Source organism: Protomyctophum parallelum (assembly GCF_964188405.1).
Source record: "Protomyctophum parallelum genome assembly, chromosome: 5".
Lineage (NCBI taxonomy): Eukaryota > Metazoa > Chordata > Actinopteri > Myctophiformes > Myctophidae > Protomyctophum > Protomyctophum parallelum.
Genome location: NC_139702.1, coordinates 44,623,890 through 44,638,608, shown reverse-complemented (window position 1 = coordinate 44,638,608; position 14,719 = coordinate 44,623,890). Strand labels below are relative to the sequence as shown.

Below are 14,719 nucleotides of genomic sequence, written 5' to 3'. Positions count from 1 at the left end.
TCGGCAGAAAATATTGTGTTCATTGTCATGATTTGTCACGATCCGAGTTGGCTTTGTCCGCGGCGTAACCGTCTTTAAATAAATACTAAAAGAAAATCCTATGGTCAGAATGCATTGCATTTCATTTCCTGGGCCGTTCGTTGTTCTGAAAGGGGGAGGGACTGCGTCGCTCTATAGAGGGCCCAGCCTTCATCCAATCAGGATAAGAGGGGCCTTCCTCCAATCAACGCCCTACCAACAGTCATTAAGACATGCGAATCCCTTGACTCCTTAAAAACCGCTCTCAAAGGGCACCTACAGGTACGGACCGCTGCAATTCGAAACTGGCCCCTGTAAAATCTGAATCCCCCCCACTGCCCCCCCCCTTTTCCCCTCACTGTATATGTTTCTTTTCCCTTTTTACCTCCTTTATGATGAATTCCTGTTCTGTTCTTTGACTATATAGAAGTGTCTATTTGTACGTCTCTAAATGTTTTGATGAATTGAACATGGTGGACCCTCTTGTAAACAAGTGTAATGCTTAATTGGGTCGTCCACTCACAGTTAATAGTCTTTGTATTGAGTTTGTGCGTGAAATGTACTGTAATTCTGCAAACTGTTAATACATATTTCAATCAATCAATCAAAATGGCAATGGCACCTTGCTTTATCTTAATGGACTGCTGGGTGGCATATTGTCCGTAAAAAGGTTGGAACCGCTATAGGCTTTGACAGGGGACACGCTGTGAACTTGTAGATCTGCTATTTTCAAATAGCCGATGCATAGCGGATTGCTCTCGCTTCTTTTGGTGCTCGTTATCATAGATCAGCCTATGTGCCATTGACTAGTGGTGTCAATGTATACAGTGTAGACCCTTGCGGGGGCGGGGACCCCCAGGGGTCCTTGAGGGTTTCCAGGGGGTCCCCAGCTAAATGATAGTTTGAAACCAAATGGACCCTAATGGGTCTGTAACTCAAATAAGAAACTCAAATGAGAGAGAGAGAGAGAAAAAAAAAGAGAAACATTATCGATGAGAAACTCAATGAAAAAACAAAGAGAAACAAAATGGGTCCATTTGGTTCCATGTACACTCTCAGAGTTAAATTAACATTGAATTTACAATATACATTGGGGTCCCAGGCCAGAGATATAGCAATGCCATTAAATGGGGGTCCGTAGACGAATGCATGTCAAACTTGAAATTAAACAGGTTGAGAATCACTGCTAGGGCCGTACAAATATTCTCTTTATGGGGGATCCCTGGCATATCTTTGCAAATGGGCTCCACGGGCTTATTTGTGTCATTTGGGGGTCCTTGACATGAAAACGTTTGAGAACCACTGGTGTGACTGCTCGTTTCCATATTGCTTATATCTCTCGTAAGATTTGGCAACCTTAAAAACCGGACATGAACTTCAAAGCTCTGTTACCGTTTCCTTCTGCGCGAGCGAGCGACCTCACGTGACCGCTCCGCCATTTTGATGAAACAGCGCGAGGAGAATAGGACGGAGGAGAAACAGAAACACCGACACGATGGAAACATTCGCACATTGATGGATTTAGCGCACTAGGAGGACCCCCGCGGACCCCCCACGACGCCGCCCTGCTTCTGTTCTGCCCGAGGAGTTTAAAAACGTCGCGGTTTCATTTCATTAAATTCATTCTAACATTGTTTTCTGTGAAAGCGTCGCGTTAGCATTAGCATGTAGCATGTTAGCCTCACCGGGTCTTATTATCCGACGGGCTGTTCGTTCTCAATGTGTTAGCATCATTAGCCGCTAGCTTAGCGTAGCCTTTTAGCTAGCAGACCTTTCTTCCTCTTTTGCTTTTTTGTTTTGTTCTAGGACTCTAATATTTGGACCTTTTACGTTGGGACTACTGTTAACTAACTGTTGTTGGGACTTTTTGAATTGAAGTTGGATTTGTTTTGGGTCTGTTTTCTCTGTCGTTGTTGGACTTCCATAACGAGGAACACCACCACCCAACCCGGGTGAAGGACTGCTCGTCCCCCCGTAGGCCTGCTGCTGCTGTCCGGGTTACAGCGGCCAGGACCCGCCGGGGGGGCTCCGCTCGATCCGTGGAAACAGTGGACTCTCTCTGGACCCTCTGTGGTTCTTTTTTTGGACCTTCTCTGTGGTTATTTTTTGGACTTCGTCTGTCTCGGTTCGATTCGAAACCTGGTTCGGGGTTTAAACCAAATGGACTGTTGCTTTGATTCTCTGGGACTCTCACACATTAAAAAAGAAGGCGTCCTTCGCCATCTTTTGTCCTTTTCTGTTGGGAATAATTATAATAATAAAACATAAATAACCCAAAAAGGATTTTCATATTCTTAGCCCCCCACTATTCACCCCTCCTCCCTTTCCTTGTTCTGTCATCATAACCACCTTGTTTATTCAGTGTTTTTGATACCAATCGTAATGATAATGATAAATGGTTGATAAAATATAAAATATAACGGTTTAAAACTCCTAATCTAGCCGTTTCTTTTTGTTGGTCGTTTCCTCCTCATTAAACAGCCCTGCTCTGTGGTTTGTTAATATATTCTATATATATATATTATAATTGAATTGGTTGACTCGCTCCCCACAGTGTTTGGTAAAGATGTCGTGTGTTCACTATAAGTTCTCCTCCAAACTGGACTACAACACGGTGACGTTCGATGGCCTCCACATCACGCTGCACGAGCTCAAGAGGCAGATCATGGCCCGCGAGAGGCTCAAGGCCACGGACTGTGACCTGCAGATCACCAACGCGCAGACTAGAGAAGGTAAACTTAACCTTATTCTGATCAGAGGTCGAATAGGTTTTCAATGTAATGGGTCCCGGGACCCAGGGGTGGTCTTTTTAGATGGGTAGAGAGAGAATAAAATCAGCACTCTCAGTCGTAGTAAGATGTAAGTCTTGTTTTATAGAAAGAGAATAATATTACTACTAATATTACTTACTACGACTCAGTCGTAGTAAGAGTCTTGTTTGTCTTTTTAGATGGGTCCCATGGGCATTTTATGAGTCCCGCTTCAACACCTTTGAGTCATATATATATATATATATATATTACAAATTACTGCATTTAACTCCCTATTTCATCTAGTATGGTTATATTTGTGTAGAAAATGTATCTGAAAGAAATAAACGCAATTCTAAATCTGACAATTGCAAAGAGAACTATGTTAGAACACTGTTACTTTGCATCAGTGCAAAGTATATGCAAACATAAAGTAAATTAAATGGCACCAAATTACAGTACAGTAGTGCGTCCATGGGACCCCCAGAAAAGTCCACGCCACAGATGGGTCCATTATCTATAATCTGAGCTTTGGGATGCAAAATGCACCCTATTAGCATCACCTTATGATCAGGGTGTCATCGCCATGTTGGCTTGTGGTGGACTTTTTTGTTAACATTACATTTTTTGCCAAGGACATAACAAAATTAGTGGACAATAATAATACCAGAAATGCAAATAGATAGCCCTGAATGACCGTAACAGGTCTGTAAGAACATTCTAATGGTGTGTAAAACGGAAGATCTCAAATTTGACACAGACATCACAAGACCAAGTCTTTGCCACAGACATGTACGGACATGTTGGTGAACCCTGCTTATGAATCATAAGCCCCTATAGGGCCTAGGCTTGTTTCCATTGTGGTCCTCTATATAATATCGGAATCGGTCAGAAGCGGTATCGGCAGATATGACCCTGCAAATAATCGGAGATCGGTTATCGGTCATAATTTCATAATCGTGCACCCCTACTTATGATCATCTAGGGCCTAGATGATCATACCGAACTGAGATGTGTGATCGTGACAGCCTAGATTCTAGGCTGTCACGATCACACATCTCAGTTGGCGATTAATTGTCACAAGTAGTGATGTACCGATGAGACATTTTGGCAGATATCGATATCTGATTGCTTTAATTGCTGTAATTGTCGATAAGATATAACCAATGTCGATATGATCTCATTCTGTATTCAAATATAATAATTGTGGCCATTCTGAAAAAAGGCTTCTAAAACTCTATTCCAAAACTAGGGATGCACCATTATTGAAATGCTGGCCCTGGCTCATATCCCAACATGAACAGCTTGAATGTATTTTTATTTAAAAATGTTCCAACTTGTTGACTCTTTTGAAAGCTTCCCCAGAAAACACTGATATAATTTGCAGCCTTCATCATAGCAAAAAGCATCTTCAGGCTTTTTTAAATGTATTTTTCAAAACCGATATTTTACAGATATTTCAGTTTAAGGCCAATATCGGCCAATACCGATGTGTTTGCAGATTATTCTCCCATCACTAGTTACAAGTAATTGAGAATGATTAAAGATTTTTTTTTGCCGGTTGTGAGCTTGTAGATCTGCCCGTTTTGGAAAATGTTTGAACACGGAGACGATTATGCAAAAATAATCATCATCTCAAATAATTGTGTGATAATTGTTACAGGCCTAAACTTGACCACACTTGAACCCTATTGTACTTCATTGACTGGCGTCCCATGGATGTATTCTTGGCCCAATCTTACACACCCTAAAACACAGTTGGCAATAGAGGGGATCAGTTTGTCCACAGTTCAGCTTCATCTCTTTGTTTTTAGGGTGTTTGTCCACATGACAACTGTATGTTTGTGTTGTGTTTTAGTGTGTGTTGTTTTTTAGGGTGTGTGTATGTGTGTCCGTCCATACTACAGCTGTATCTCTTGTTATAGGGTGTGTATCTGAGTCTTTTGTGTGGATCCTGGGAGTCGATCGCTGAGGGGGCGTTTGTTTTACAGGACAAGTTGGGGTTAGGTTTAGGCATAGTTTTTGTGAGGTTAGGTTTAGGCATAGTTTTACTAGGGTTAGGTTTAGGCATAGTTTTGTGAGGTTATATACCCCCGCCCTACTAGTTGTAACCGGCGCTGTAAAACAAGCGTCCCATCAGCGCCCAACGGAACCCAGGCGCCGCAAAAAAGGTAGTCCCGTGTGTATCTCTTGTTTTAAGGTGTCTGTGTGTGTGTCCATGTCACAGCTGGATGTTATGTGTGTGTTGTTCCAGAATACACAGACGATGAGGCCCACATTCCTAAACACTCGTCAGTGATAGTCAGACGGACGCCCATCGGAGGAGTGAAGCCGGCTGGCAGGACGTTCATTGTGTACGTAATTATTATGTCTATTCATGTGTACTATAAAAGTACTGTGTCGGTTCATTTTGTTGGTTCACATGAGGTTGACACTAAGGTCTCAGCCAAAAAGCAACCCTTAGGCTTAAAGTTTGATTTACCTGCCAGTGGCAGGTGGGCAACCCTTAAGCGTAGTCTGGCTTTTCGGTGGTGAGGTGACCATCGAACTACAACCTGACGTCATGAGCCGCGATTATTAAAGGTGTGGGAACACTGAATCAAGTCTGTCATTGATCCTCTCCTCCATGTTGTGTCCGTCACTGATCCTCTCCTCCATTTTGTTTCTTTGCAGAGATCGTTCTGACACAGTCGTGGCGGGAGCTTCCAGACCAGTATGTAAAAAAACTAACGAAAAACAGCACACACACACACACACACACACACACACACACACACACACACACACACACACACACTGCTTCCTCTCTCTCTCTCCTCTCTCTCTCTCTCTCTCTCTCTCTCTCTCTCTCTCTCTCTCTCTCTCTCTCTCTCTCTCTCTCTCTCTCTCTCTCTCTCTCTCTCTCTCACACCTTTCTCTGGCCTTAAAAACACCAGTTTGTTTTTGACCTCGACAAGCATTTCGATGTGATTATCGATGACTCTGTGAGTTGTGTGTAACCTCTTGTTCACTTGTGTTGCCTACGTACATTTTATTACAGTGTTTGTGTATATTTTATGCATTGACTGTTCTCGGTGTCGGGGGAACCATCCTACTAAAGTTCACTGCTATGCCTGTCAAACGCAGACCGCCGTTTCTCTCTCCCCCAAAACTACACGATTGGTTCTGGTTCAGCAATCTGGAATGATGAGATGACAATTAGGGCTGTCACGGTTTGCCACGTTTCGATTTGACCTGTGATTTCTTTTTAAGGTCACGATTCAACTTGATTTATAAAATTTCCATTTTTTGGCACTGATGGCTATATTATTCATTTAGGCCAGGGGTCGGCAACCTTTTATTTTTTAATAGTCAGTATGGTGTATCGACATTAAGTTGAATTATGACACCACAACAACAGGTCGTGATTGGCTATATACATAAGAAACTTTAGAAAATATTTTCTTCCTCTCCATGACATAATGATCATTAAGCCGATTCTAAAAATAAAAAAAACTTCTAAATCCTAAAAGTTTTCTTAAAAACCTATGTTTCTATGTCAGTGGTGCTCAACCTTTTTATGTTCACCCATTCTGGGCGGGAACCCATTTTGGTGCACTATGTTATGCTTTAGCTATTGAAAAATAGCAGATCTACAAGCTCATAGCGCGCCACCAAGTGGCGCGCTACGAGCTTGTAGGTCTGCTATTTTTGAAAAATCAAAGAACGACTGACTTAGAAGACATTTTTAGAATCTGATCTCGGGTCAGAATGGAAAACTGTCAGGATGTAGAAGACATTATTTTAATCTGATCTCTGTATTTGGCTGCGGACCCCCATCCCCATCCCTGACCCCCCCCCCCAGAAGCAAAGATTTGAGTTAAAAATGTTCGCTCTGAAAGAATATATATTCAAAGATTTGTGCTACATTTTCAAAAAAAAATGTGCCGCGCTATGAGCTTGTAGATCTCCTATTTTTGCAATAGCTAAAGTATAACATAATGCTTAAAACACAAACGGGTTCCCGTCCTGAATGGGTTGGAGCAGTATCCCACCCATCTCCCAGACTCCCTCCCCGGTCAAAGTTAGGAGTTTGAAATTAATGCAGAATTATATGCAGGATCTAATTTGCATACAGAAGTGAGCGGGCACTTAATTTAATTGGCTATATTTTTAAACATTTTATTTTAAAAGACTACATCCTTTCTCTCACACCCATGTCAGTTTGCCAGTGATCCTCTCCTCTGTGCCGATGTCATCTGTGCCTACGGTTTCTTTCAATATGTAACCTATATTTGAATAACAATTTGAAATGACAGATGGAGAATCTAGAATAATAAAATGTATTAACATTTTGCAGCCTCCTACATTTGAACCATCAGAGAAACGGCAGGCTGTTGCAGAGAAAACGGTGCTCTGGTTTGCATTGAGTCCGTACCCCCCCCCCCCCCCCCCGACACCATTAAGCACAAGTTGTTGAACGATGCTGTTAACAATACTGGCACGTCATCATTGAGTGATTAATCAAACGTTTTACTGTGTTTTACTGTATTTCATATTGAAAACGGTATTATGTGTGTAGCCTGCTTCTGACCAGGCCTATGTGCACTTTATTGTTTGAATTGTTTTCACTGTCATTTTGTTTCATGTGAAAATACCTATTGTTTTTGTTCATGATGGTGGTGTGTTTTCACGAGGCAGTGTAGTACAAAGGTTGTGGCTGGGAATTTAAATTATTTCTGTGTAAATGAACTACAAAAACGGATGCCCAGTTTATGCTATGTGGTACTATGGTGTCCAATCCGACAGACTGGTGCGCTTAACACCGTCGTACAAACCAAGTATAAAGCAATGAGACACTTTGGTAGAGGTTGAGGCTTGTGTTTACTTATCTGATTATGTCAAATAATCCTGTTGGATAGAAATGAATCATCAATGTGTCATATACTTCCGTTGTAATTCAATTCAGTTTTTAATATATACACATAAGTGTGAAATCAACAAGTTGTCTCGAGACACTTTACATGTAGAGCAGAGACCCCACATTGTCCCATCCTGAGAAAGCAACAGTTTTGGGACAGTGGCAATGCTGGCAGAAACCTTTTGAAATTATAAAGTTTGACAACCACTGATCTAGGAATAGATACAAAATCCATTAATAATAATGTTGGTAAACTAATGTACCGGTAAATTGTACAGTAAGAATATAAAGCATTAGTGCAACATTGATTCAAATTACTACTGTAAATGAAATCTCATACCTTGATGAATTGCATGGTAAGGGAGTGACATAGACTGGCATACTCGCCACAGGTATCTGTGCCAGAACAACATCTCTAAAAATCATCAGAAAGTATTTTTTCCCCCTTTAAACAGTAAGCCTGTTCGTACAGTGCATGAGACAATTGGAAATTTCACTGCGCCTCAAGCCTAATTCAGGCGCGTTCCATCTCAGGAGCAGCTACTTGTAAACGCACGAAGAAAGAAGTAGCAGATCCACAAATTCAAAACGTGACACGTTTGGGCTTGTAGATCGGCTACTTTTTTTTTATTGAATCCCGTTTTATTTGGGCATATGATTTCCTCCTGACAAGAGACCATACCTTTATTGTCCGAACCAGTTTAGTTTGCGTTCGTTTTTAGGTGCTAAAAGATTGACCCTGAGAGGTATTCCATTGGGGATGCACACACAGACTAGACAGACCGACATGTGGAAACAACGGTCGGACATGCACTGCTCTGTGCTTGCGGTTATGGTTAGGTTAATGTTTGAGGTACAGTATAGGTTGTCTGTCTAATGACAGTCGGACCAATAGTATGTCTAAACTAAAGCCTGTACCCGTTTCATTGTACAATGGAAGTAAGTGAGACACAATTTGTTTTGCGCTATTCATTTCTAATCAACATCACAATTGGGACAATATCATGTCTCCAATTTGACTGGTTGCATCATGACAACCCAAACCTCTACAGTGTCCTGTTGCTTTAGAGGTGGTGTGAGCGGGTTTAAATAGGAACGACACACTGGTTGTCCAGAGTCTTTCTCCAGTTTTTCTAAACGTGAATATAATCTACCCTGCCTGTTCAATAACTGTTGTTTTTTTATTTTTTTTATAACTGTACAATTTTTCTCAAACATTGAGATGATGATTATGCCTTGAACATGGACTTACGTCTTCATTTTCTGACCTCCTGCAGGTTAAAAAAAAAAAAAAAAAAAGATTATTCTACACACACTTTTGAATGTATTCTGCCGGTGCAGCACTGTTATGTCATTTTTCATGAACTTGTGGTGTGGTACATACATCGCAGCAACGGTAGACATTCTACATTCAGTTTGCTGTCGTGTGAACTCGGGTGTAACCCTTGTGACATGATCATGGCACTTCTTTGAGACTTTGAATCCTTTAATCGTAATGACTGGAACTAAAGTGATTTCCTCTGGAGGTTCGTGTCCACGGTCGTTGCTGCTGCTGGCGGAAGCTCGTCTTGTAGCAGCGAGTGTGTCCTGTACGCTTGTAAGCTGCAGAACCTGTCAATAAAGTTGTTGGGTGGTTCTGTGCACGAGCCACACACACACATCAGATTATCCCTGTGTGTTTTAACTGCAAAAAGCACTGCCTCGGCCCGGGATCGGTGTTGTTAATCGGGTTACCTCTCCCCACTCCCCGTCGGGTTTTTTTAAAGCCCGGTCGATGTGTCGTCAGCACGTGTATCTGCTATTTTTGGGGGACAAAACCACTGTACGACGGGTATAAATTCAAGTATTTGTTGATGTGAATCTGTACTCCCCGTAGTAAGCTATAAATATAAGCTTTCCGAGTGTGTTAACATTATGCTAGTGAGATGTTATATTTCCTGCGTATGTAAGGCATTGCTCCCATAGTTCTCAGGTTTCCTCTGCTACGGTATAGACGAGCATTACTCCTCAAGTCTTAATAAAAGCAGTATAGAGCTATTTTTAAGCAAAAGGTCAAAGGATCCTTGAACAGTTTTTTGGTAGAGCCAGTCACTGGAACTATAAACAGTTTTGTTTATATTCTTCACGTTCTCATTGAATGATTGTGCTCCAAGTTATCTTATTGGCTTTGCTACTTGCCTTGGATGACTGGTGGACTGGATGGTACCTATTCATTTAAAGCAATAAAGTAGAAAGAAATACAGATCGTATCCTAAAGGTATTCCTTCCTTAACAAAAGCAAAGTAATCGTTGTATAGAAGTATCAATTAGATGTGTGTTGATCTACAGGACACAAGGCTTACAGAGTTTATTCAAAACATTACTTATTTTCTATCAATTATACACCGCATGAAGCCTTGAATTCAATGAGATTTCGTTAGTTTGTCACATTCGTGAGGCAATAATTGTTAGTCAGTAGATGGAGTGCATACCCCTGCTGATCTAAATGGGATAAATTAACCGATCATCAAATTATTGGCTCCTGACAAGAATCCTTGAATTCAAGGCTTCATGAGGTGTGTGTAATTCATAGAAAATATTTGTTTTGGGTGAACTACTACTTTTATTAGAACATACAGGATGTACATACATGAATTGAAATATCGTACAACAATGTCTTGATGCTCTTTCTGGATGTTTAAAACGACAACAAAAAACGTAGAAGAGAAACTGCATAGCCTGGATCATCAGATGGAAAAAAACAGTTTTGGTCCAGAAACCTTAGATTCTCTGGACCTAAACATTGTGTTTTATTTCCCTTTTCAATTCAAACTTTATTTCTGAATTTAAAGACGGCTGGTTCTCTCTTTGATTGTCTTGATAGGTGTGCAAAAGACGTACTGGTTTCAGACCGTGAAAAATGATAGTTCTCTCCTACATGTTTGTGTTGTCTTGACATCATTCTTTTTTATAAGGGCAAAAAACCTACCCTTGTAAATGGACCGTGGTGTTATGTCAGTTGGAAACACACTGTGCCGACTGCCGAATATGCCCTTGCATGAATTACTGTACATCTAGATTCATCGAATATGCCCTGTGCATAAACGACTATTTCTAGGTTCATCGCAGAAGGTGGCATGCACCTGCTTTCCCCGTTCCACTTTGTCTTCCCATAGCTTCGTTTGAATGGCTCAATAGTATAGATTTGAACCCATTTAGAGTTTTTCTAGATGTTTCTATAATGTCAGTCGTTCGTTCTCAAACATTTTCATGTCAAAGAACCCCCAAAAAGTATATTTATTTGGCTGTCGACCCCCATCTGGAAATATGTAGTTCCAGGGATCCCCTGAAAAGCAAAGATTTGAGTTTAACCCATTCTGACCTGAGATCAGATTCTAAAAATGTCTATTACATCCTGACAGTTTAATTATTAACCCATTCTGACCTGAGATCAGATTCTAAAAGTGTCTTCGATTTTTCAAAAATAGCAGACCTACAAGCTCGTATCGCGCCACTCGGTGGCGCGATATGAGCTTGTAGATCTGCTATTTTTAAATAGCTAAAGCATAACATGATGCCGACACCAAAATGGGTGCCCGGTCAGAATGGGTTTTAAAACGTTCGCTCTGAAAGAATATAATATTCAAAGCCTTTTTTTCACGTTCTTTTTTTTTTGTTGCAGATCTGATATTTTTCAATTGCTAAAATATAACAATCCTTAAAACACAAAGGGGTTCCCGTCCTGAATGCGCGTTAACTAGGGAAGCTTCATATCACTGTTGTCAGGCATAACATTTTAACATATTACTACAATGTCACACAAGAGCAATCATGCCAAAATTTCGAGGCTTGTAGATCTGCTACTGGAAAACGGAATACTGAAAAGCAAGCAGTTTTGGACATTTGAGGTATTCCACCAGACGGAGACGATGTGAGAGAAACTTTAATAATGACTGTTTTTCAGAAAACTTAAATTAGGATTTAATAGAAGGAGTTTGTAGAATCGGCCTCGGGTTCTAAATGCTAGATAATTTGCAGCAGAGTCGATCCAATGAAGCCATGGGGAACTGAACCAGGTAGCAGCCACCTTCTGGACACCTAGAAAAACATGTTATGACACAGCCTATGTTGTCACGTACACACCTGTGAACACCGTGCTTTATTACTGCATTTGAATATTTAAAGTATTGCTTTACACACACTGACAAACGTTGAAGGCTCTTTGGACGAAAAAAACGTGAGGCAGACGTCCACACTCCGTCCGTCTCAGTTTTGTCACCATGTTCTGTAATTAAAACTTTTTTAATCCAAAAAGTTAGTCCTATTTGTCACATACATTGCTTTAAAAGCAAGATTTGATCTCCACATTTGACCCTTCTCTTGGAGCGGTGAGCCACAGCCGCGCCACGCTCGGGAATCAATTCTAGTTTATTTAGAGTGCTGTGCAGGCACCATAGCGTCAGAGTAAAGATAAATACAACACCGTAGCTATTGGGAGTAATCCAAGGTACCGATCACCTTAGCAATCGTGGTAACGCTGGTTACAGAATCCGATCACCGTAGCATTCGTGGTAATGCTGGGTACCGATCACCGTATCAATCGCGGTAACGCTGGTTACAGAACACTGTAGCGATCAATCGGAGTGCAGCCTGGCTCCCTGGTGGAACTGCTAAACCAAATGTGTTTTTAACGTTAACATGTTTAATGTCTCTACTCTGGTTCCCCTCAGACGGACTCTTCTCCTTCAATGTCTCTGGCCCAACTCACCAAGGTACGGTCTGTGTGTGTGGGTCACTCTGTCCAGCAGATATAACATGTTGTATATACCCATACCAGTATCTGCATAAAATGCTGCTATAAGTATCGGCGAGTTATAGTATGTATTTATCACATGATATCATGTAATTTACAGTACAGTAATATGTTTTGATTGCTTCAGTCACACTACTGTTTTATACTCTTACTGTACTATTTACATTAAGATTGTACTGTAGCCTACTATTTACATTATGATTGTACTGTACTATTTACATTATGATGACTGTAGACTGCACTTTAACAAATATTGATGGAATTTTGTATGTATCCATACATCAGTGGTTCTCAAACCTCTTAATTCCAAGGACCCCCCCCATAAGTCTTGAGTGTACACAAATGGGACCAAATCGACCGGAAAGGGTGCATTTGGTTCCATTTGTACAGGCTCAGAATTGCAGACCTGTAAGGGTCCATTTGGTTCCATTTGTTACACTCAGATTTACAGACCTGTAAGGGTCCATTTGGTTTCATTTGTACACTAGTCAGGCCCCTTTTCCACCAAAGGTTTTAGAACTGGTTCCATTCTAGATTCTTAGAACCTTGGTGCCAGTGGACAACTAGGAACCCAGATGGTCCCTGGGTCCCAGTTTGAGAACCACTGTCCAGAAGTTCTAGGAAGAAAAAACATAGATGGATGGATAGATGGCATCGGTAACCAGAAAGGCTCGCTCGGGCCTCATTTGTTTCCCTGCGGTGGGGGCGTTTTACTGGGGTTACATTTAGGAAAATGGTTTAGGAACATGACGGATCATCATCTCTGTGTCTCTCCTCTGCTGTGTTTTCAACTTTTCAGACTGCTAACCTGGCTGAAGCCAACGCCTCAGAGGACGACAAGATCAGAGCCATGATCTCTCAGTCCAACCATGACTATGACCCGATACAGTTAGTAGAACCTACACTGTAGAGACACACACACACACACACAACCATGACTATGACCCGATACAGTTAGTAGAAACTACACTGTAGAGAGACACACACACACACACAACCATGACCCGATACAGTTAGTAGAACCTACACTGTAGAGACACACACACACACACACAGTGGCTCTAGAACGCTTGTTTGTTCCCTCGACATTTAAGCGTATTTGTGCCCCGTTTAAAGGGAATCGCACATAACAAAATTCAAAGGTATGCAAAATAGCAGATCTACAAGCTCAAAAAGCGTCTCAAATCCTGAAAAGGTTTTTTGACATATAACGTTAACGTTATGGCTACCTAACATAAATTAATACATTGACCCAAAACGCAACAAAAAAAGTATTCCATAAGTTGGCGCTGGCTGCGTCTGCCCAGCTGCAGGGCTGGAGCACTGTCGGAAAACAAGGAAGTGAGTTGATCAAATAGAATCCATTTTCGGGTCCTGCTCCGTCTATTTCTCGCTCAAATGTTTTCAAAAACATTTTTGAGAGCAATGTTTAGCTGTAAATGACATTGTCACTAGTGTGTTTTGACATGGCTATCATGTTGGAAACAGCAGTAAATCAAGCGGGGCGGAGCGGTCATTATGTTGAGATAACTCACCGCTGAATTAAGCGATTGACCAATCAGAATCAAGCATTCAACCAAGCCATGTATTAACTTTCATTAACACATTTGAGCCGTATTAAGTTTCAGTGATGAAATATGAGCCCCCTAACAGTGTTTGTTACCGTTGTGTGGCTGTGTGTGTAAACCTCTTGTCTCTGGTGGTCTTTTCTCTCCACACAGTTACTCCAAGAAGGCCCTCGGACCCCCGCCTGCCCACTACATGTGTTACCGCTGTGGGAAGGCGGGCCACTACATCCGCGCGTGTCCCTTACTACCGACCATGGTAAGCACACACACATCCCAGACGTGTTATTATGGATCCCACCGCAGTTCTAGGAAAGCTCCGCCGCTGTGATTGGCCACTAGTCGCTGTGATAAGACAGTTCTTGTTTTTTGCAACTATGCCTAACCTCAGTAAAACTATGCCTGCTCGGGAGCCAATTGGACACATTGTAAGGCGGGTCTAACCTAGAGCGTTGGTGGGATTCATAATCACGCGTCCCCAGACCTCCCGACACACACTCACACACTCGCCAAACAAACACTGTTGTCCTGAAAAACAGACGAACAAGTTGGTTAAATTGCTTCTATATCTGGGTTTGTTTCCACCTCCGACATTGCATTTGTTGTAAACCTGTGTGTGTGTGTGTGTGTGTGTGTGTGTGTGTGTGTGTGTGTGTGTGTGTGTGTGTGTGTGTGTGTGTGTGTGTGTGTGTGT

At 41.6% G+C, this 14,719-nt stretch overlaps 1 protein-coding gene across 3 annotated transcripts in view; it reads left to right on the top strand.

Moving 5' to 3' along the window:
* Window positions 1–1,474: 1,474 nt before the first annotated feature.
* LOC310859000 (uncharacterized protein) overlaps window positions 1,475–14,719 on the top strand; it is a 39,787-nt gene continuing 26,542 nt past the window's right edge. For all 3 annotated transcript variants that reach the window (XM_083765350.1, XM_083765349.1, XM_083765348.1), the window contains exons 1-6: window positions 1,475–2,750; window positions 5,023–5,122; window positions 5,442–5,481; window positions 12,378–12,419; window positions 13,260–13,348; window positions 14,182–14,284. In XM_083765350.1, coding sequence (XP_083621476.1) covers window positions 2,585–2,750; window positions 5,023–5,122; window positions 5,442–5,481; window positions 12,378–12,419; window positions 13,260–13,348; window positions 14,182–14,284 — 540 coding nt within the window. In that variant the 5' untranslated portion in view covers window positions 1,475–2,584. The remainder of the gene's footprint in view (window positions 2,751–5,022; window positions 5,123–5,441; window positions 5,482–12,377; window positions 12,420–13,259; window positions 13,349–14,181; window positions 14,285–14,719) is intronic.